At 45.3% G+C, this 21,970-nt stretch overlaps 2 protein-coding genes across 4 annotated transcripts in view; both read right to left on the reverse strand.

Moving 5' to 3' along the window:
• Window positions 1-41: 41 nt before the first annotated feature.
• Window positions 42-12,171, reverse strand: LOC137792370 (hepatocyte growth factor activator). The gene is made up of 14 exons (XM_068588028.1): window positions 12,078-12,171; window positions 11,932-11,995; window positions 11,366-11,459; window positions 9,773-9,846; window positions 9,532-9,675; window positions 8,254-8,385; window positions 6,557-6,667; window positions 6,091-6,265; window positions 5,289-5,386; window positions 3,999-4,263; window positions 2,838-2,977; window positions 2,372-2,512; window positions 1,298-1,437; window positions 42-224 (listed from the first exon to the last, which is right to left on the reverse strand). The coding sequence occupies exons 1-14, from the start codon at window positions 12,129-12,131 to the stop codon at window positions 51-53; spliced, it is 1,806 nt and encodes a 601-aa protein (XP_068444129.1). The 5' UTR covers window positions 12,132-12,171; the 3' UTR covers window positions 42-50.
• A 1,531-nt stretch (window positions 12,172-13,702) lies between these two features.
• The window catches only part of LOC137792009 (regulator of G-protein signaling 12-like), a 33,403-nt gene continuing 25,135 nt past the window's right edge, over window positions 13,703-21,970 (reverse strand). For all 3 annotated transcript variants that reach the window (XM_068587346.1, XM_068587345.1, XM_068587344.1), the window contains 5 exons: window positions 21,587-21,686; window positions 21,359-21,417; window positions 20,776-20,887; window positions 19,956-20,519; window positions 13,703-14,845 (listed from right to left, as the gene is read on the reverse strand). In XM_068587346.1, the coding sequence (XP_068443447.1) occupies window positions 14,577-14,845; window positions 19,956-20,519; window positions 20,776-20,887; window positions 21,359-21,417; window positions 21,587-21,686 (1,104 nt within the window). In that variant the 3' untranslated portion in view covers window positions 13,703-14,576. The remainder of the gene's footprint in view (window positions 14,846-19,955; window positions 20,520-20,775; window positions 20,888-21,358; window positions 21,418-21,586; window positions 21,687-21,970) is intronic.

The raw sequence follows: 21,970 nt of genomic DNA on the forward strand, positions 1-21,970 counted from the left end.
TTATAGTACAATATCTCATATATTAAAGCAAATGTCCAGGTATCGTCCATTCATGAAGCCTTGGGTTTGCGTCTGATCACTGAATTGATCCAATCGATATAGTTCACCACGTTAGTGTAAACACCAGGTTTTTTCGTGCGGCCGCAGCCGTCTCCCCAGCTGACGATCCCATACAGGAAGCTGACGTCATCCCTCGCACAAGCCAAGGGGCCCCCGGAGTCGCCCTGCACGGGGAAAACACATAAATGGATACAGTTCACACACATAAACACGCATGCACGGATCAAAGCGGAGTCGCATAAACAGCTGAGTCACGCACTTTAAACCTAATTCATTCCTGAAAATTGCACTCTACCCGAGAGGCAAACTGATAACTGTGACATTTAATTCAAGAGGAAGGAACTGAAATCTACTACACACGGCAGGTTGAGGCGTCTGACGCTGCAGACAGACCCTCGCCTACTTCCCTCTGGCACTTCTCTCGGGGGGAATCCCGGCTGCCATCTTTAGTGTTGTTCCATTAGTCTGATTCCTTGACTCAACTTTCTGATATTCACACCCAAGGGAGGCGGGAGGAGGGGGGGAGAGGGTCTATATTTTCCAGAACAGTTTAGTTTCATACTTCAGAGCAATAAGAGGAAAAAAAAACAGGCGGTTGCACCGGCTCTTTGTTAGCCCTTATTCCCTGTTTCCCCATGTTTGTGTGACAAAGTGAGTAAATTGGTTGCGTATTTTTTGAAGGACATAGGATTAGAAGACATAGAAGACACATCTAAGTAAAGGACTATATGTACACAACTCAAAATAAAGGACTAAGACATTCACTAGTTTGTGTGAAATTGTCATAATTAGCACACAAACGTGGTTTTGTGAGGTCACTGTGACCTCTGACCATCTAAATCCAAACAGTTCATCCTGGAGTCCAGGTGGGCGTTTGTGCCAAATTTGAACGATTCCCTCCAGGCGTACCAGAGATATTGTGTTCACAAGAAAGGACCGGACAAAGACATTTTTCCTATTTCAAACAATACATTTCTATCCAATCATATGGTGCCCTGGCCAGCAGATTATGACATGATTCATGGTGCATGAGCTAACTTCCACTGTTGGACAAGCGGTCTCCTGACCCACATGATAGCAGCCTGGACCCCTTCAGGATACATCGAGGGAATGATGTCTTTCAGGGTGGACAGATAAATTGGTCCATCGAGTGGGAGCGCTGCAGACAGCAGCTGCGCGTTTCTGCCACCGACTGCCCGGCTCAAAATGTTGTCCGACTGAAAAAGGTCTTTCCTACCTGGCAGGCGTCGACACAGTTGAGTCCCGCACAAATCATGTCGTCGGTCACATAGTTGCCGTAGACATCTGGCTTCCTACAAGCCTCATGAGGGATCAGCCTCACGCCGGCCTCCTGCAGACTCGAGTAACCCTTGGCCTCTGTCGAAATACAGCAATGACACAAAAGTGGAACCGTGTGAATATGAACAGGGCTTCAACAACAGCCTAAGTGATTACTATTATTTTTAGATTTTTCAGTTCGTTGTTAATTAATTCTTTTGCCGACACGTTGCAGACAATACACCCGCAGCTCACCCGCATAGATCTTTTAAATGTATGCCGCCTAATTAGACCTCTACGCTCGCATGACTGTGTGGGCGTGAACCGACTGAGCTTAATCTCCCTCTCAGTCTCCCTCACTCTCAAGCGTTATTAGTTAATTAAGTTTTGTGAAAAAAAACGCATAAATTACCAGCGTAGCTCCACCCTATTGTCTGATTAAAGGTTTACTGAAGGGCTTTTAGGATTAACGAATCCAAACTATTATTCATATTTCTAAGAAATTGCAGCTCCACAAGAGAATTGTGTTTCCATGTCATTTCCCATGATGCAGGTCTAATGGTACATTCTCCTCCAGGTTGCTCAGATATTTCGCAGAAGGGTACAACCACAGCGGTCTTAATGGGAGCTCGAGCTCTGAACCTTAAGCAATACATAGATAATTGTTCCTGATTAGTTGCGCGTCACGGACGTTCTCTAGGAACTGATTTACACATTACTTAAGTCTTTACTAGTCAAGATATTCCCAAGCGCTCAGGTTTCAATGGTACCTCCCAATTCACTAAATGCATTTGTTGAAGAAAGAAGATTGAAGAACCTTGGAAGAACTTCACACACAGTTGCTGTGACGGATTTGCGTGCAGTAAGCACATCGACAATAAAAAACAACAACATTTTGCTAAAGTGCACTCCGGCTCTGCTTTGATCTGGCAGTTTAAAAAACGAGAACGCCATTCATTGCCAACGTCCGCTCCGCTGAATATCTCGACGGGTGTCATCACGGTGACACTGCCAGGGTTTCCTCATCACTCACTCTCGTGTATGTGTCCCCAGCCGCTGATAGTACAGCAGTAGTCATCGGGGAACGTCACGCTTCGGTCTGGGAGACAGATGGGTCTGATGAACGGGGTTCTCCTCGCGCAGCGCCCGTCCTGCTTCGCCAGCTTGATCAGGACTGCCGAACAGACACACAGCGTTACCACAGCACGACCCGGAGCGTCGCGAACGCGATGACACAAGTGGTAGACTTGGAGACTCCGTTGGCCAACGAAAGCGCCACACCCCAACCGTCAATGTGCGTGTGTGTGTGTGTGTGTGTGTAAGAATGTGTGTGTTTGTGCGGGGGAGCACAGCTGCTTAGTGACGCACAGCTGTGCACGCAGACTTCACAGGGTCTTCAGTGAGTTTGTGTGTTTCTGAATGGGAGGCAGGAGGTCTTCTAGTTTACGTGAGTCACTAGTGTGTGTGTGTGTGTGTGTGTGTGTCCACTTAATGCTTACCAATGTCATGTAGTGTTGGATTAAACACTGAGAACTGCTTTGGAAAGATGTACTTCTCCACTCCAAATGTCCTGGTGTTGGGACCGGTGACGTTGAAATGCTGCTGGCCGAGCACCACTCGAAGCTGAGACTTCAAGGGGCTGAGGGAAGACACACAACTGTCAGCCTAACACTCGTGTTCGTCCGCCTTTCCAACATCGTCGTCCAGGGCCAAGTCACCCTGAAAAAAACCACCGGCTGAATTTCCCTGAACTTTGATCCCCAGACGGTGAATCGCGGGATGCCACCTCTCTTTTACCACCAACATTGATGGGCCATAAACTGGCAATGATTGCACCATAAATATGAAAATATAATGAGCAGATCTCCATTTAATGTATCTGGTACATGGATGCTCCCCAGAGGATGAACCCTCCCCATTTCAAAGTGATTTAATGATCTCTTGGCTTTCCCTCGGGACAAATATTAACACTTTAGGACCCAAGACTAATAATAACTAAATCTCCTGCATGTTGTTCATTATGCTCTGCATGTCTGTACTGTGTTGTGTGAGGAACATTGTGGACTTTTATTAGTTCAATCAAATCACTATCAGCTCATCCTGAATCACTTTAGCAGTGATGGCACGTGTAAAAGAAAGCCTTGCAGATATCATGTTCTGGATCCTTTTCAAAAGCCCTGAAATAAAAAACAACTGTTCAACTACTTTGCTCATGCAACGTACTGTAATAATATCGGTGTCCACTTCAATTATGTCATGATTTAGCATCAGATCTTTGAACTTGAGCAAAGACAACAGAAGCCTGTTAGCCGGACATAAAATGGGAAATGCACGCACTCGCATGTAAACAGCATCTGTCCGTGAGATGGTTTTAGGCTTTCCTCGAACTGGACGTCTAAATATAGGACGATCGCGAAGCCGTGACCTCTCGTTCGGCTGCAAAGGTCGGAAAACAGTCAAAACACTGCTCCCCTCGGATCTCCCAATGTATTCTGAACGATGATGTTTCTCACGTTGCGGACTCAAACTGAGCACTTTCAGTCTTTTCAACACGGGCTGAAAATGGCTCCCAAGGACACAAAGCGTCCCAAACGTTTTTCTGCTGCGACACCAATACAAACACGAGCTTCCATTGCAGATGCAGCGCGTCCGTGACGTACTTGCGGAAGAAGCAATGAGCCGCGGAGACGATCCAGCAAGAGGAGACCAGGGTGCCGGCGCAGAAGTCCGACTGCCCGATGTAGATGGCTGCCATCCAGGGGTGAGTACCTGGCAGGGCTGAGTTCCCGCCTATAATCCTCCCCCTGGCTATCGATAACCTCTTCTTGTGCTTTCTGCCGCACACGTTCTTCTTGCTGGGCACGGAGGGCTTGGGTTCTTTAACGCCGGGCAGGACATTAAACGGCATAATCCTTCGGGAGGACGCTGAGTGGAGAAAACAAAAAAGTGCAGGATTATTTCAGACGTAGTGGCATGATTGCCACAACGAGAACAAGAACTACAACTACAACAAACCGGTCTAACGGCTAGAATATTTTGCGAGCGCCCTCCCTAGAATAGCGCTTCTGAATATTTTGGCGTTTGCCGCTGGCTCATTCTCCCCTGCAAGAAGCACAGAAAAGCTGTTCTTTAGGCGGATAACGTGAGCGTATAACGGAGCAGCCTCCTGCCATAAATCGTGGTTGAGGAGGGCGCTGCAGATCCTGTGCACACCCCTGGCACCATGACAGACGGTTAACTGCGCCAAATCCCACTCATTACATAAACAGTTGGCTGCACCTGACGTGACATGTTGATTCAGGGTGAGTCATGCCTTGTTCCCCCTTTATCTCATCGAGCCCACGTTTATTAAAAAAGAGCTCTGCCAAAAACCACACAAAAATTGGCTGAATTCCACTTTGCGGAGCAGCGTGACTGCGCGTCTGTCTTTATTGCACACGCTGGATTTCTGATTGAAAGTCGTGGTTGAGCTCTTCGTGAGTTCGGCCCTGAACGTGTCACGCAACGTGTCAAGCAGCGAGAGGGGATGATATTGAACGATGCGGCGGGTGGCCTTCGTGAGAAGTTATCGCTTTCCATTGCTCATAATGATACGTTCATGATGTTCAAATAGAGGGTTGATAATAAATAAGGACAACGGCATGAATAAGCAATCCTTGGTGAGATACATGAGGGGGACAAAAAAATGTTTTAGCTTTGACTTACCTTCACAATAAGGCCAACAATAACCAAGGCCATCAATGAATGGAAAGAACAGAGTTACAGCAATATTTTTTTTAACTACCGACAAAGGCAAAATCAAGCTGCTATATCTGGCCAAGCTAATATATATCCTTCTTTACCAACACGAGGCGCATCAATGTGCATCAATACACCCGTTCAGTCATAAAAACTTAACTCCAAAACCACAAAAGACGACAAAATCCCTTTCCTGCGCCCCGTTTACTCACACACGGGCATCACACAGGAGGGGACGTCGCAGTACTCCCAGGAGATGGCGCCGTCATTTAGTGTGTAGCACCACGGCATCTTGTCCTTGTCTGGGTTTCTACACACACACACAGAAACACAGCGACAGAGTGTGTGTAGGTGTGGCTGCATCGTGTGACAACACAGCTAAATGGCTTCTTACAGGGCCTCCATCACGTTTGAATGTGGAGGATGAGAATGATTCAGTTGGAACAATCAGGAAGTAAGTTTCCCTGAGCTGCAATATGAAACTTTCCCGTCGACACAACGTGTGTGTGTTCGTGCCTAAATCCCAATGTTTGCTTGAAATGGACTTTTTCTTTGATGTTTGGGACCTTTTGGGGCGCATGCCATTTGCTGTGAGCGTGCCATATGGCTGCTGTGTAGCCGTGGCAAGAAATGGAAGAGGAGCGAATGTGGAATAAATCATTTTTTTATTTAAACACAGGCTGGATTCACCATGTGCTCCTTTAATGCTCCTGGTGGTTTTACGGTTGCCTCTGAGTAGACTTCCTCCAAGGGCTCATCAACATGAGCCACGAGGGTTGCCACGTGAACCTCACAGATAAGGGCGAGGCCCAGCAGGTGGCTTCGCTAGCTCGGGGGTAAAAAAAATAAAGTTGGATATTGCAGCTTGAAAAGAAACCTGGCCTTTCAGATAAGCCCGCTTCCTACGGTAGCAACCACAGCATCGGCAGAAGATCTACTCAAACGGGAGGTAGCCTCCGTCCGTCACGTCGCTCGCTAGCAGAACTAGCGGCACGTCTCGACACACACACACACCTGCAGTAGGCGTGTTCCCCGAGGCCCCTGAGGGGCGGGGCCACCACCGTGCCCACGTGGAGCTCGTCATACAGCAGGTCGGAGTTCCACGCCACGCACCGGGCGCCGGACACCGTGGTGCCCGCCAGCCCTCTGTAATCTGTGCCCCTGCTGTCGTAGCACTCTGTCTCCGGCTCTGCGCGCACACAGACACACACACACACACACGCGGGCGGAAAAGACAGACAAAACGCAATTATCTCAAGCACGTCTCCATTCTGCAGAACACAGATATGTTAATGTGAACGTCCTTCGAGACAATATCCAGATGTGAGGTCCTGAAAAATAAACTCTCCGTCTGCTTTCCGAACAGTTGCTCGCCCAGGTCTTCTCTTCATCAAAACCATTGTCACGTACCGGCCATGCACGACAAACACACGGGACGGCACACGTGACGAACAACACGCCAGTCCTGCTTTTTACTCACCGATGCTGCAGTACGGCCCTCTGTAGCTGCGCCTGCAGTTGCACACCTCTTTGCCCGTGGCCGTGATGAGTCGACACGTTCCGTCATTCTGACACGGGTTGGATTGGCACACTGGACACAGAGAGGACGCCAGGTCACATCCCAATGCCGTACACACTGAATAGTTCCACAATAAGCCACGTGAAGCGTTTAAAGCTCATGTATATGTATAAGAAACGAGTTGTGGACACCACATTCACATGTTATATATGGCTGCTGGCCGGCGGTGAAGTCTGAAGTTGTGTTTCTGGCCACCTGATGATGTTCACTTTAATTCAGCTCTGCTTTTGGTCTCTACCAACTCCAGAGGCAAATGAGTCAAACGTGTCAATGCCAAACATTTTTGTCAAAGTTGCATCTTCAGCATGCTGTGGCAAGAAAATCCATTAAGGTTAAACAAAATCAATCTCTCCACTGATACTTCACCAATTGCACAAAAGGTACAGTGCAAACTGGTCCTGGGCTCTTAATGTACAAATAGTATAACTGATCCAGAGTATGCGTTTAAGCTTTAATGCCGGAGAATAGCATCGCTGCGTCTGCATTGGGATCATCTAAAGAGCTCAAACACAAGCGTTTTAGGGGTTGAATTTGTCCCCTAGAGAACAAATTAGTTCAAAATTGATCAAGTGCGAAGTGAAAAGTCAAATGTCATTGTAAAGTCAACGGGCATTCAGCTGCGTTTAGCTTCAAGCTGCATGTGTATACATGAAAAACTGATAAAATGTAGTATTCAAACTACCAATGAGAGTTCTAAAGCAGACAGTATGCCTTAAATGACACAAAGAAAATATCATTTATAGAGAATAAACATTCATACATATACTCTGAACAAACTCAGCTAAATGAACGACATGAACAGATGAAGATCACAAATTTCCATGACTTTTCCAAAACTTTTGGGATTGTATTTTTCCCAGTGACATTTCCGGGCCTGTAAATAACCGTTTTAAAATGACATGACTTTTCCAGGGTTTTCATGACCGTACGAACTCTGTTTAAGAACAGATTTATTTCCCACACTGTCGAGAGTGAGATAAGCCTCGGCCATCACGGCAAAAATGAGAAACAGGTTTCGTCTCAGCGAGGATGAAACTCCCTCGCTGCCTTTCTCTTTCATGCCAGGGAATCTGTTAAATGCCCATGAACATCCCCCCCCACATCGAGATAAAAGCACCTCACGGGCCCATGGGGTGTGTCTTAAAACACCATTCCTGAGTCACGGTGAGTCATATAATCTGTCTTTTCTTCCATTGCAATGTTAGTCGTGTAACTATGGAGCTGTGATCAAAGAGAAAAAGCATGTCTCCGGGCTGGGAGGAGATCTGACACTTGTATCGTGTGAGGCTTGATAAGTACGAAAAAAAAAAAACCATCAGACGTCTTTTTCCCTAGAGAGCTAATCTACATTGACGGTCAGCATTTTACATGACGTTAAGTATTAAAAAACGCAGTGTCTGCTGCAAATTCAGCAAATTCTTAGAAACCACATGCAGGGTAAAGAAAGTACACTTAACCAATAATCAGGTTGTGGAAGAACATATTGTTTAAGTTATTGTAGATGCGTCCCCTTGTTGTGTTTCGCTCTCAATCACCTCAACAAAAGCGGACCACGAAGACACAATTGAAGCAGAACAGCGGCTGAAAGCACCTCGTACCTGTGTAGCGAACTCTTTCACACTCGATTTCCCCTGCCACACACGTGCACTGTTCCACATTACGGAGGTGAATTCGTCCCCAAGACTCTCCGATGTCATAATGGCGCAGGTGTACGCTTTCATAGCACTTCTCTGAAAAGCCGACACAACACATAAAAAGGCATGAGGTTGAAATGTGAGAGCAGACTGAAGAGCTCAATGGAGGTTTGATGGCTGAGCTGTGCCAGATTCTTTCCAAGTGACACTTTTTTTTTTTATTTTGTCGTTGCTTTTGTTGCATCGGGAGCGCGTTAAATGATTTTGAATGAGTGAAATCTCTTTTGCAATTGACTCAGAACAGACTTCTCAGAGAGGAAGTAGAGCGTGAAATTTCATTCTTGATCTTGGAAATCATGTTTGGCTGAAAAAGGTTTAAAATCAAGAGAAGACATCATTTAAATATTACCCATGTAACTTAATTATACTGCAAAGCTTGTCCCATTTAAGACTTTTTAAAGTAACATATGCAGGTTTTTTTCTTTGTTTTTTGACATAACATCACTTACAATCTGAACTAAACTAAACTTTTATTGTCAAATACATTACATTTGACCCCTGCATTAAAGCCATCCTCAGCCTTAAAGGAGCACTGTGCTGCCCATGGAGCAACTCGGTATCTGCCATCTTTTATGTGGCTGTCCAATCAGTGTTGATGGTGAATGTAGTCAAATGAAGCAATACATTCCTCAGTGTCTTTTAAATTGACCAAGAAAGCTGATTTTCTCCTGCTGGCTGAGACTTCCTGGCTATTCGAAGGCGGAGACTCGAAATCCGAGATGAAACTGTAGTTCTTCCTCCCATTACCTCCGTCACTGTCACCTCAAATGACGGCGCTGGATGCAGTCTGAGGCTACGGAGCGCACACTGAGGCATGTCCAGTCCACTATATTTACCATCAAAGCCGATTGGACATCCATGTAGAAATCTGGCAAATTTCCAAGTTGAAGAATTAAAAATAAACTGAAAGAAATCCTATCCCTGTTCGCATAAGTTTCCTTTCAACATCCTGAGGCTGACGATCGAGTTTGTTAGTTTTTCCAGGCACAGACTTCGGCGGCCGTCATGTGATTGGCAGCCGAATGTGCACAATGTTATGAAATAATGATTGAAGAGAGAATCTGACAAAACCCAAACAAACAACTTGCTTACAAGATTATATGGAGGATACGCATGACACAAAACAGTGATATTACACTTGTCATTCATAAAACAATAGCAATACTCATCGATTGTACCCACTCTGCTCACAGACTCTCCCAGTGAAGCCTTCGGGACAGGAGCACTCAAACCCGTGTCTCTGTGCGATCAGCGTGCAGACGCCTCCGTTCTGACACGGGTTCACCTGACATGGATCTGTGACCCTGCGTGACGTGTTGACAAAGACTGAAACGCAAATCCACAAAGAAAACAGTTACAGGATGACCAGTACAGTACCCCGATGGACTGATTGGTTAAATGCACGAAGGGTCAGTGAACTAACCGCCTGGCTGAGTCTTCTCTGGTGCACAGAAGCCCCACTGCCGGTCCCGGTCAAAATTACTTGTGAGGGAGCACCTACAGCAGAGGAAACCGACATATACATACAAAGAAAATGAAACAATTAAGAAGGCGCAAAACTGCAGAGTATATGCAGCGTAGATGAGTATATACGGTTAAATAGAAGTATGTATGGCCAATATGACCACATTATAAACTGTCAGAGATTTCACAATATTGTTTATTCTGTGACATCTTTCCCTTTAACACCTCGGGATGTGTGATGTTTTACCTGTTAAACATCACCAGGTAATGTGCAGATATTAAAGTTTTTTTATACCCTCGCCGGGCTCGACTTTTAGTCTTGCTTCAGGATTTTTGCAGGAAAAAACAGACTTCCCTATCTGAGTATTTATATACAATTATTAGATAATTGATTTTTCTGAAAATGTTTTCACTGTGACATAAAACTACTTATAACAGAAGAAATGACTAATTTCAAGCCTACAAGTACGAACAAGCTGCTTATAAATGCAGCACTTTCTGATGCCAGTTTTATTCTGAGAAAAAAAAAAAGGAAATCTTTCTGAAACCTGACCAACAACCTTCACTAACTCTGTCAATCATCCACAACTTTAATCAAAGTCACTCCAGCTGGACGGCTCGTGCTCGCTGCAGCTGCAGAACATAACGACAAAACTATCCCTAGCTCATGAGCACATCACACAAACACGCACAGTCACATTGTGTTAACTTCATGTGTAGGTGGACCACGGATGTTGGGACATATATAATTGCATTCACGTTGCTCCAACTTGCTGCTGGCTCCCTCCCTTCTCGCCTCAATTCCAAGGAATGATGACTGGAAAGCCCTTCAGCAAGTTGCTCCAAAATAAAAAATCCAATAAAAAAGGATGATTTTGTTACTACGTTACAATCTGAAGCAACTCAAAATGCAACATGATGGTTTAACTGCGACGGCTGTTTATCTACCTTGAGGATGAACTGTATCTAATATCTTATAAACTACAGCCGTTGTCACAGCTAAAGATGGATTTTCTACAGTCTACCTTAAGTCACCTTTAATATCTTCTGGTTATAATAACATAATTGTACAATATTCTAGTTGGGGCACACAAATCATTATGAAACCACCAACGATTCAGCGATGAGCAATTTATTTAAGCAATTAAGCTCCTTACCTCGTTAAATAAAACATTAGCATAAATCCCTTCGACTACACACAGCATCAAAGTGCCTTTGAGCAAATAGATGCCTTTACCGCATTGCATTATGGGAAATACCTGTGGTTTGATCATTTTGAGGTCATCCCAACTTGAGGACAAGTCATTCATACAAACGGCCGTGACGTAACACCTGCGGTCTGTCTGTGTGTGTGTGTGTGAGCGACGTAGACAAGGTGTGTAGCTTATGAGCTGTCTGAATGTCACCAAATGTGATGACGCAGCACTTCTACCTGTAGTAGTGTTGCGATGCCTCTTTGCATGAGTCGAGCGTGTGGTAACTTCGTGTGATTGCATGCCCATTAGTGGTTGTTTGTGTAACCAAAACAGCAGACTGGCTAATGCGGACTCACCATGGCCTTGAGGAGAGGATGGTGAGGCAGTGATGATGAATCCTTCCACCCTGACGAAATGGGAATTTACATTCTTTGTTTGTTGTAGTAAGAACTGCCAGCAGAGCAGAAAAAACAGCTTGTTAGTGATTTACAAAGAACACAGTTGGGCAACACACAAAAGAGTGAAATCAGAAACTGTCTGAATTACATTGTGTGTGTGAGATGCGGTTTCCCCCTGCACCTCACACACAAAGGCTCCTTTGACTTTGTACATAGCTCTGATGTGAGGACACCGAATCCACGAGCCCCTTCCTCAAAAGAGACCATATACAACAGATACAACGAAGTGCAATAACATAAACACACCAGCCAACATACAAACGTGAAAATTCACATAGAAAATGAAAAAAAAAGCAAACAAACACAGTGTGATATTTAACAGATGTTAAATATCTCACAGATTTAACACATGTTGTCGTTTCATGTTGCACCAGTAACTTTCTCTGTTACTTCAGCTGGAAATACATCACGCTCAACGTGCACCTCCCTCCCTCTTTTCTCCCCTAAATCAAGTTAAAACTTACCTCTCCGACCCTCCCTGAACGGCTCTTTGGAGGTGAGTCTGTCATACGACGGGACCAATATCCGCTGAAATCAGGGAAGATAAAAGTTATTGCACGTATTCTTGCTGGGATAAAAAATGGATTTAAAAAAAAAGGTTCAAACTTACCGCCCGTGTACTGAAGACACAAGGTAGAAAAAGTAACATAAAGTATGCCATCATGGAAGTTCGCACCCGCTGGTCCCTGGTTGTCCGGAGGAGCTCGTCTCCAGAAGTCGGAAGAGGGTCTGTGTGCCTGTCACGTTATATCAGTGAGTTTCCGAGTCCGCAGCCAGGTTTTGGTCATAGGAAACGTGGGACACCCTGCAAGTAGTATCCTGTCCCTCACAACTTCAAGCCGGATTGAGTAAACCCGTTGCGTCATGAGGCTCGTCTACCTCTGAGGCATCCCGTCTCCCGGCTGGTGTTCCCTCTGCACCTTCTCCGCTGACGCCCACACAGGTTATCACCGAGAGTCATCGAGAGAGGACGAAAAAAAAAATAAAAAATACAAAGTTTCCAGAGGCAGAGGCGCGTGCTGCTGCGGCGGGCACCGTGTAACGTTCACGCGCTGCTCCGGCGTCGGTCACGTTACTTTTTTTGCCATATAATGTATCAAATTTTACAAGTTCAAGCTCTAATTTATGTTTTTTTTTTAAATATATATTAAAAAAAGTGGTTTAAATAAAGATGTTTGTGTAAACAAGGTCAATTTAGACATAACAAAGTGATTTACGGGTTTATAACAGAAACATTTACATTAACGTGACAATAAATAACGCTTCTAGAGCATGACACAGGATTAAGCTAATATAAAAATAGCTAACGATTTTATCTCTAACGTTAGTAACTAACTTAAACGTGGTAGTCTAACGCAGTGGTTCTCAAATGGGGGTAGTACTTACTTACATATTTATTATTAACATCATTTAAAAAATACTTTAAAAATAGTTATTTAATACATATTCAATAATATAAGTGTAAGTTCTTACACTGAATTGCATTTATCTTAAAGCAGACACTGATGGCACAGCGCTGCGTAGATAATGTCACAATGATGGATTTTCTTTAAAGTCTTTTAAACACTACACGTGTAACTGGCAGAGAAGCAGTCTAGACATGAAACCACCCACTGGCCTATATCTCCCCCTTTTAGGATAAGGCGTATGGAGGAGTTGGGAGGGAAAGGGCTTCTGTTCTGATGAAGAATCTCGTAATGACAGTGAAGTATGAAAGTGAAGAGCCCAACCCTCTCGGATGCCCCACGTGTTGTCAGCATTCCGGCAGCAACATGCTGTGTCAAGACAAACTGCAGTCCCATAGTCTAACCTCTAATTTCCACCAGCTGTAATAATCTCTCCAGATGCTGAGCTAAAAATACAAAGAGGAGGCCGGACGGCTGAACTGTACGTCCGCATTGGCAGCAAACCCCCAGGTGAAGGTATACAGCGCGTTTCCAAAAAGGGAAATTGTTCGACTAAGACAACCACAGGCTTTCCATTAATTATTGACAATTATGACTAACTTGGCAAACACATTTAGCTCTCCAAATATGACGAGTAGGAGAATTCCGAGCTGTGAATGTCTTGCGTAAGACTTGGGGAGTTATAAACTCCAACAAAGAAGTATTTCAAGTATTGTTTTTTTTTTTTTATAAGGCGGCGAAAGGGGCGACAGGTTCGGATGGGATGGTGAGGATTTCCCTGCTGTCGTAAATACCAGAATTATTCACGTACAAAAGATAACAGCGTCAGTTTTGTTGGAATTACAGCCATCAAAGCTTTTTAATCGTTTAACATCGTTGAACAACCTCAAAACCACAGAAGCAGGAAGTACAAGCAACAAAAGTCACGGTCATGTATTATCTGCGAAACATAGGAATGATAGAGAGGAAATATTTAAATATATGCATTCAAAGTGTGATTTGCCGCCCTTTTTGATCCTTAAAACAGACTCCTGTCCAGCATAGATGGTCCAACAAAAGTGGGAACAACATTATAATCGGGTAAAACAGTAGCTTCACAAAAAAATCGATCTCAAGGTTCACTCATTAGCTTTTTGCTTTTTTGCTTTCAACTGCAATCTCACAGATTTCCTCAGCATAAGACGAGCCGGACTAGCTAGCAGGTGGACATTCAATCAAGATTTTTAGGTCAAACTTCATAACGTCTTTATCCCGTTAGTTGTAATAAATAGCTTAATAATGGTTAATCCCTTGGCTTGTACAAATTGCTCGCTCTTAATTCATTTAGATGGTTTATTAGAAAGCAAAGACTTGTACAACTTATAAACTATTTGCAATGTCCGCTCTACTTAGAAAACAGTACCCAAAAGTTCATTCCTTCTATTGGTTGTCCCTGCTCTAACATGGCTCTTAATGCACGTCATTATTAAACTAAACCATAACAAAAACATATCACTGTTCAAATATCACAACCAGTACTAAATATAAACAAGAAGACGCCAGAATCAGTAACAAATATACAATATCTATCACCGTAATATTGATTTCTTTTTTTTTCTTTTTAATTATCATTATTTTTGAGTGAACATGCAGCCCATCAAACTAATTCCCTTTGGAAAGACAGTGCCTCAGGCTTGAAAAGTGCAGCAGTGGGGCGCTTCCCTTCAGACAATCGTGGCCTTGTAAAGGTCCGTCTTGCAGTCTTTGCCCTCTGCTGCGTTGCGGCCGTTCTGGGGCATCTGGGTATTCCTCAGCTTGCTCTGGCACTGCCGCAGCTCCGCGACGTAGCCCTGGAAGCTGAGGCTGAGCTCGGAGTCCTCTCCCTGGGACGCTTCCGGCGTCGCCTCCTCGAGGTGAACCCCGTCCACGTCCATGGCCTCCTGGAGCTCCTGTGCAGCGTCGGCTCTGTCGGCGTTTGGGTTCGTCCCTTTCTCTGTGCGACGGAAGAAACAGACAGACATGGGAGATTGAGGACGAGCCGATGCATCGTGGACGGCCATGGTCGGTTTAAACAGTCATGGACGTGGTCACTATGGGTCTTGGATGACTGCAGCTTTAAATGAGCAAATTAAAACAGGCAATGTATATATGACTACGAAAACATTGTTCCATCTCTGTGCAGCTTTGACTCACGTGATGATGACGTGCGCGATGAGCAGATGCTTAGCATGACTGTGTGAGACTTTAGAGGATCTTAGGAATTGAGACTGTCACGGGTGCACATGCGTTTTAACTCCACGCCGCTCAAATGAACATTTAATATGTGTGTGTAATGCGACAACTGTACAGGCTGTGTAAGCTGGACAGCTGTTGTCGAGAGAAAAAAAAAACAATGACATAACTGCTTCAGCTCAAACTTGCTGAACTCTCTTGCCTAATCCTGGGAAAGAAGTAAAGGGAATTGCAACAGGATTAAATGTATTATTTCATAGACTTGTAGTCACATGCGGTGGATTTCAACATTACCACTTTTTTTGTCTTGACAATTCAGGGCTGCATGACCTCATCAGACAAGTTAATGAAACCTTGAAAATCACATGTGTTGGAAATGGAGATCCCATCTCATGCCAGTGCACTCAGGCGGCTACGACGCAGAGGTTCTGGGATGCAGGACTGATAAACTCTCCCCTCCTCATGTGAACCCTGTGGCCCCTCTGACTGTAAACACAGAGGCCCGCGTGACACAAACACAGAACTTCCAACACACAGACTCTCCTAACTCTGCCGACTGTGATTCACTGCTGTTCGGTTCGGATGTAAACACAGCCCGTGAGCTCCAACAGCTGACCTCACACGGACCCTCAGCCCAACAGCGACGGCGCAACTTCAACCGCTGAGGGGATCTCGAACCATATCAAAGGATTTTTTTCAGCAACTGCCCAGGTCTTTGTCTGAAGGTCGGCCACATGAGCCGGACTGATTATAACGTAATAGAATTGATGATGCATCTACATAAATCTCTGTCACAGGGTTTTTCCCACCGGATGTGATTTATTGACGCTGGTAAGCAGAGTAGCGAGATGATGCTTTTAGATAAATTGGGATTGGTCGGACTAGAAACTAATAGTCATGAATGTATTCATCCATCCCTGACCCCTACTCTTGTCCACTCCCTGCACCCGTGGTTGGGACCCCTGGGTGTCGGATCCCTCAAGATAGATTTGAAGGGAACGGGATGAAAGAAAAAGCTACGTATAAAAGTAAAAATCACTTCCTGGCTCAGGTCTTTATTACTCGTTAACCCATGTCATTTAACTTCCCAAGTAGAACTGCAACTTATTCTTTGCTTAAAAGATAACTTGGACCAATTATCCAAATATTTGACAAACCCACCGTAACCATTAAGCCTACCACCATACCATACCAGTTTTTACCATACATAATAACTAGTGTTATTTAAAATAAATGGCTCTAGACCACATTGAGATAGTTCATAGGTGGTCTGCATGATCCTGAATCTCTGGAAGATGGGAAACTCAAAAGAGATTTATTCATTTTAAATTCTACGGATCACTCTGCACACCTTAATTACCCGACACTTTTCTCAAACATGTTTCCACTGCCCTCGCTTGCTCACACTGCAGCGATGCGTAACCACGATGTCTCGACACCGCCGCTAAACACGACATGTCGCCGTGTCTCTCCTGTGGCGAGTCTTCGTCAGCAGCCGGGTGCTGAGACGGACCAGCCAGACTGGAACTGACCCAGCGACAGTTCTCACTGAGGATGACTGCCCTCGCCTGACCGCCAGATGGAGGGTAAAGCTGGCCCAGGGTCAGAGGCACGATGAGGAGACAAGCCTGAAGGGAAACTGAGCCATATGGTCCCTGAGGTCAGTACCGCTGCGTCACTACAGAGCATTTTTTTTTGGAAATAGCCTGGGCTGAGAGTGGATGTCCCATTTACTCCCAGGAATCTTCTCGTATTGGGCCAAACCTTTCCTCTGAATTTAAACCCCCAACCCTAGTTGTGTAGACGGGGGAGCAGGTAACACATGTTCAACATAAACTCGCTGACTAAATTCCTACAATTACTTTGTAATATTTATTACTAAACTATGAAAACTCATGACAGTCAAAGCAGCCGTGATGGAGTTACACTGTGTGATGTCGCCCCCTAGTGGGCGACCGCGTCCCCACCAGCCCGGCCTGCCGGTCCAACGCGTGCCAGAGGGAGAGGTGATTACAGCCACGATTAGGAAATGATCGCGCTAACAACAGGGCGGCAGTTCTCAGTTCTGGTCCTCTGGATACAGACCAGAGGCCTTTTTTTATTTTAACAGTCTAGTTAGGGGACAATTTACACTTCATATGCCAAGAAAAGTACTCTGTGTACTATAAACTACCCAAATGCTCATACCGATGTCTGGCTATATTGTTTTTTTAGTACCCAACTAACTCTATCCCCTAAGAATAAATCTATAAAACTATTGTAATGTGCTCCTTAAATGCATTTACGACTATTGATGACATTGCAGTACAATCAGAGGAGGCAGTAGTCCCAGTAAGTATCTTATTTCTCCTCGCAGCATAACTTCAAATGAAGAAGATGTACCTGGACTTTGTCCTCTGCCTTTCTATAATGCTTTATTACTCATGGCATAGTGACAGTGGTGTGAGGAAAATGTTGATCCACCTCAGCAGCAATTATTTATTCCCTTGGAACAGCAGAGGGCGTCAGTATAACGCACAAACAGAAAAGGGGGCGTCTGCAACTGCTGAAATCCTGCAGATTGAGGCAGTAAAAGAGCATAATTGCTCCTGAACCATTGTTTACTTGCGTGGTCTGACGACCTTCGACTTACTCCGTGGGTGTTTGTCTTATTATTAAGCCCGTCAGCATGACTTTCCACCAGAATTCAAAAGTAACAACTTCATGAAGTCTCTGAAAAGTGGAGGCGTGTTAACTCGCTTTGCATATCCGTGCTTGCAGACCCCTCACAGCTTCACCGCGGTGACAAACCAGAGTCAGAGATGGAGGCCTGAATCATAGCTGTTTCTATTTTAGCTGGTGGGAAGAGAGGGGGAGAGACGGGAGAGAAAGAAAACCGGCAGCGACAGTTTCTATCTGTAGCTCCGTCAACTCGTGGATAAGGTTACCATGGCGCCCGGTGGTGGGAAGAATCAGGCGGATGTACTTAGCAACCAGAAAAGAAGCGCGAGCCTGCGGAGGAGCCTCCATCCTTCCTCGTCGTCTCTTGCACACACACCTTTCATTTAAGCCTCGCCATCAACATCGACGAAGGGCTTTGAAGTGCAAGAGACTCGTCAGCTGTGTGGTTGGAAAACATGTAAGAGTGATTATTTTCTCTCTCTGTAGAGTTCACAGGGTTTCAAAGGATTTCCAGTTAAAGCCAAGAATCCAAAAAGATGTTGCCTCTGATTGGATATCTGAAAACAGAATATATATATATATATATATATATATATATATATATATATATATATATATATATATATATATATATGCACACATACAAAAACCCATCACCATTACAGATCAATTCACCACTTGATTGTTTACATTATGTCTGAAACAAACACAGTGGAGTGATGGAAAATTACATGGAGAGGGAAATAGAAAATTCAATCCATCTGCAGGAGATGATGATGATGATGATGATGATCTAGCACTTTATACACAAAGAGTCAACACACGAACGGCAAGCTTTGAAAACACAAGTTTAAAAGAGGACGAACCACAAAAAAAAAAAGACCCACAATGCCACGCGGAGGCGACACACAACAGAGTAGTGACCCCCATCGCATATCAATACACCAAGCAGGCGGACCGAGCGGCGGTTTAACGACGCCGTACAAACACGCCACACTGAACAATCTGAGCAGAGCACACACGGCGAGCGGTGACACCCTGGAACGAGCACACACACACACACGCAGACACACACACACACACACACACAGAAAAGTACACAAAGGAGTGGGAGCTGATGAGAGGAGGAAGCCACAAGACAAAAATGAGACAGAGCTGAGGGAGGAGGCATGCGGAGGAGGAGAGGTGGTGGCGGCGGAAGAAGAAAACTGAGCTCACAAACGTGTAAAAAGACAGACGAGAGTGATTTCCAATTCTAACATTTATTAGATCTACTCAATCACAGGTACAGAGTTTATTGGCAGTGATTATCTACAACAGGCATCTAGAGAGGGAGAGAATGACCCAGATAGAGAATGACAAGCAATTCAACAATGTCACCGGAGCTAAGGAGCACTTGTTCTCCAGTGACTAATTATTTATGGCATTGCTTAATTTGCTGACACCATTTCATGACTCACAGGTTTGAGAGATTACAAAAGAAAGGGGAATAAAAAGCTTTTTGACACTGTTGAATTGCTCTTAACTCGAGGTGGTGGGATGGAGAGGAATACAGTATTCATATTGTACTGACTGTTGGCAGGTCCAACACTGTGACACAATTGCATGGGTCTGGTTTGCTTCCATGTTTTCTAATTGTACATATTGAACCCACATGCCAGGAAACACAGCTGCTAATCGCATCACTTTCAGTTGTTCTGAATTCACCGACTACAGTACTGTCAAATATTGATCTAATATTAATCAGTGTGCACTGTGCAGGTATTGTTAATATTCACAAGCTCTGCAATCAATTATATCTGCATTCTCATGCACCCCGGACTACAAAATGAACTGAATATTTAACTGGAATGACCTAATCCCAGTCATGTGGCGAACCCCAACTATTCGTGGCGTTAGAAGTGACATCCAAGTAAACGTTACTCACTGAACAAAATGTACACATCCCTATTTACAAGACGATCAGAGTGTAATTAATCAATCACACACATGCTTTGCGAAGTATAATCAAAACAAATCCGTTTAAATGAATGGCAAACTGAGAAAGAGTCAGGATCAATTTGTCATTAAAGTGCATCAGAGTCAGTGTAGAGGGAGTTTAATCATGAAGGTGGTCGGGTTTAGACCACCGGGCAGAGAGCGCACACATGCACATACCACACGCACGCAAACACATGGAGAGCACTGGTTTTGTCACACTGTAGAAGTACCTGAACTGGACTTTCCCTCTGCACCTGCGTCTTGAGACGGGGGGCAGGGCGGCGGCGGAGTGAAGTTGGCTTCGGGCAGGCTGCTGTCGAAGGACGGCATGAGGGACGGCGACGGAGGCATCAGGGTGCTGTTGGGGCTGCTGATGTCGCCCTCGCCCACGAGAGTCAGGTCGTTGTGGGCGTCCTCCTCGACGGTGCGGAGGATCGGCCGGGTGTCCAGGGGCCGGGGGATGGGGGAGAGGTGGGTGCCAAAAGTCGGGTGGCGAGGAGGGGGCATCAGGCACCGCCTGGTCCCGGAGTGTCCGTTGGCGCTGGAGCTGAGGGAGGAGTCCAGGCTCTCCGAACGGAGGCCGGCGGTGAGGGCCCCCCGCGAGGAGACGCCGTTCTCCCGGCTCGGTTTCAGGCCGCCGGGGGTGGAGCAGGCCAGGTCAGAGGAGACGAAGCAGGAGGAGGTGGGCGGGGTCAGGCGCAGGAAGTCGGGAAGCACCAGGTCTTCTTTGCTCAGGAGTCCGCGCTGGTCGTTGGCTCGGGTGCTCTGCGCCCGGCTCAGCAGCTCAAAGAATTCTGCAACAACAGGAAGATCAAAGAAGTTCCCTCACTTAAACTGTGCACATAAGGGTGCTCCCGGAAAGACATGATAAGTCGAGGGTTAACGTTCAGCGTAGCAGCCTCACACCTGACAGAGAAAATAACCCTCCAGAGTTATGCCAAAGATATTGGTTAGTCCTGAGGCAAAGCAAAGCAAAGCTAAGAAATCCACCAATAAGTCAAAGAGAGAGGGAGAGAGAGAGAGAGAGAAAGAAGGACAAGAGAGATTTACCTTCAGCTTCATCTATATTAATCTTTTTCTGTTTTCTCTTTTCCCCTGGGAGTGCTGAGTCTGGTCCACTTGCTCTCAGAGAAAAGTCCTTTGGTGTTGACCTCTCATCTCCCTGCAGATGCAACAATAACAATGCACTCTGTTAGGGGATGGAGGGATGGAGGAGCGGGGGAGTGGGGTCGTAAAGGGGATGCTAAGCATGAGCTGCCGAGCACCCTAGTGAGCAGAGTGTCTGGAATTACTGACACCTCATGTATAGATGAGCCTCGTCCATCTGTCGGCTCTCTGTGTCTTCCCTGACCTCGCGAGACCGAGTGCTATCTGCCTTTGTAAATAACTCCAGCATGGAAAGTGAGCAAGTGAGTCAGCCACAGGCAGTGTTAGGGCAAGGAATACAAACACAACAGGAACCCACCAATTTAAAGCACGTCAAAGATTGTACATGTTAATAAAGGTGAATGTGGGCCGCTAATGAATGATACTGAATGTTGCATAGGCCGCACAGCAGTGGAAAGGGACCAAACACCACACCGGGACTTTTCAGGCCACACATATAAGAGATAAAGATGTTGTGAGTACTTACTGTGGCGGAAAAACTTCGACTTGGAGGGTGGTTTTTTAGGGAGGAGGCCTTAGATTTGTCTATTTGAAGACAAAGAGAGATGTACAATAAAATAAATCATTAGGCTGAGAAATTGACGAGGAGAAAAGGAGAGAGGAGGGGGGCATTTTAGACATAATAAACCCTGGGAAGTTCCAGTAGGAAAAACAACGACTTCTCATATCCACTTAAAATGTTCGATGGTCTTACCTTTCGCTGAAGCTGCTGGGTCGATCCGCTCCAAAACAACTCGCAGGCCATCCAAGCTCGATATGGGGGCGCCCAGGTCCAAAGGCTCAGTTTCTCCGCTCTGACAACGAAACACAATTTGATGGTCAACACGTCAGAATCTTCACAAGCTAACATTTGACTTCACAATTGAAGGGTTTACCTTGTGAATAGTTCACGAGTTAAACGTATGTTTAACTCGTGAACTATCCTTCAGCTCTGGACTACTGTAAAATACAGTTACAATGCCTAAAAAACCCACAGGACGAAAATAAATCTTCTTGCAGGGGCTTAAGGGGAGGAGTTGCCATGTTTAAGGAGTGTCGTCATTCTTAATTATAGCCCCGGTGCTCCATCTTCCGAGGC

This window comes from Clinocottus analis, unplaced genomic scaffold (assembly GCF_023055335.1).
Source record: "Clinocottus analis isolate CAN_PGR_092001 unplaced genomic scaffold, fCliAna1.0.p SCAF_21, whole genome shotgun sequence".
In the NCBI taxonomy this organism is placed as follows: Eukaryota; Metazoa; Chordata; class Actinopteri; order Perciformes; family Cottidae; genus Clinocottus; species Clinocottus analis.

Coding starts and splice junctions, on each gene's coding strand:
- LOC137792370 (XM_068588028.1), bottom strand. CDS start 12,131: ATGATGGCATACTTTATGTTACTTTTTCTACCTTGTGTCTTCAGTACA. Junction 11,996..12,077: donor GTGTCTTCAGTACACGGGCG/GTAAGTTTGAAC, acceptor CCCTGATTTCAG/CGGATATTGGTCCCGTCGTA. Junction 11,460..11,931: donor GTTCAGGGAGGGTCGGAGAG/GTAAGTTTTAAC, acceptor CTCTGCTGGCAG/TTCTTACTACAACAAACAAA.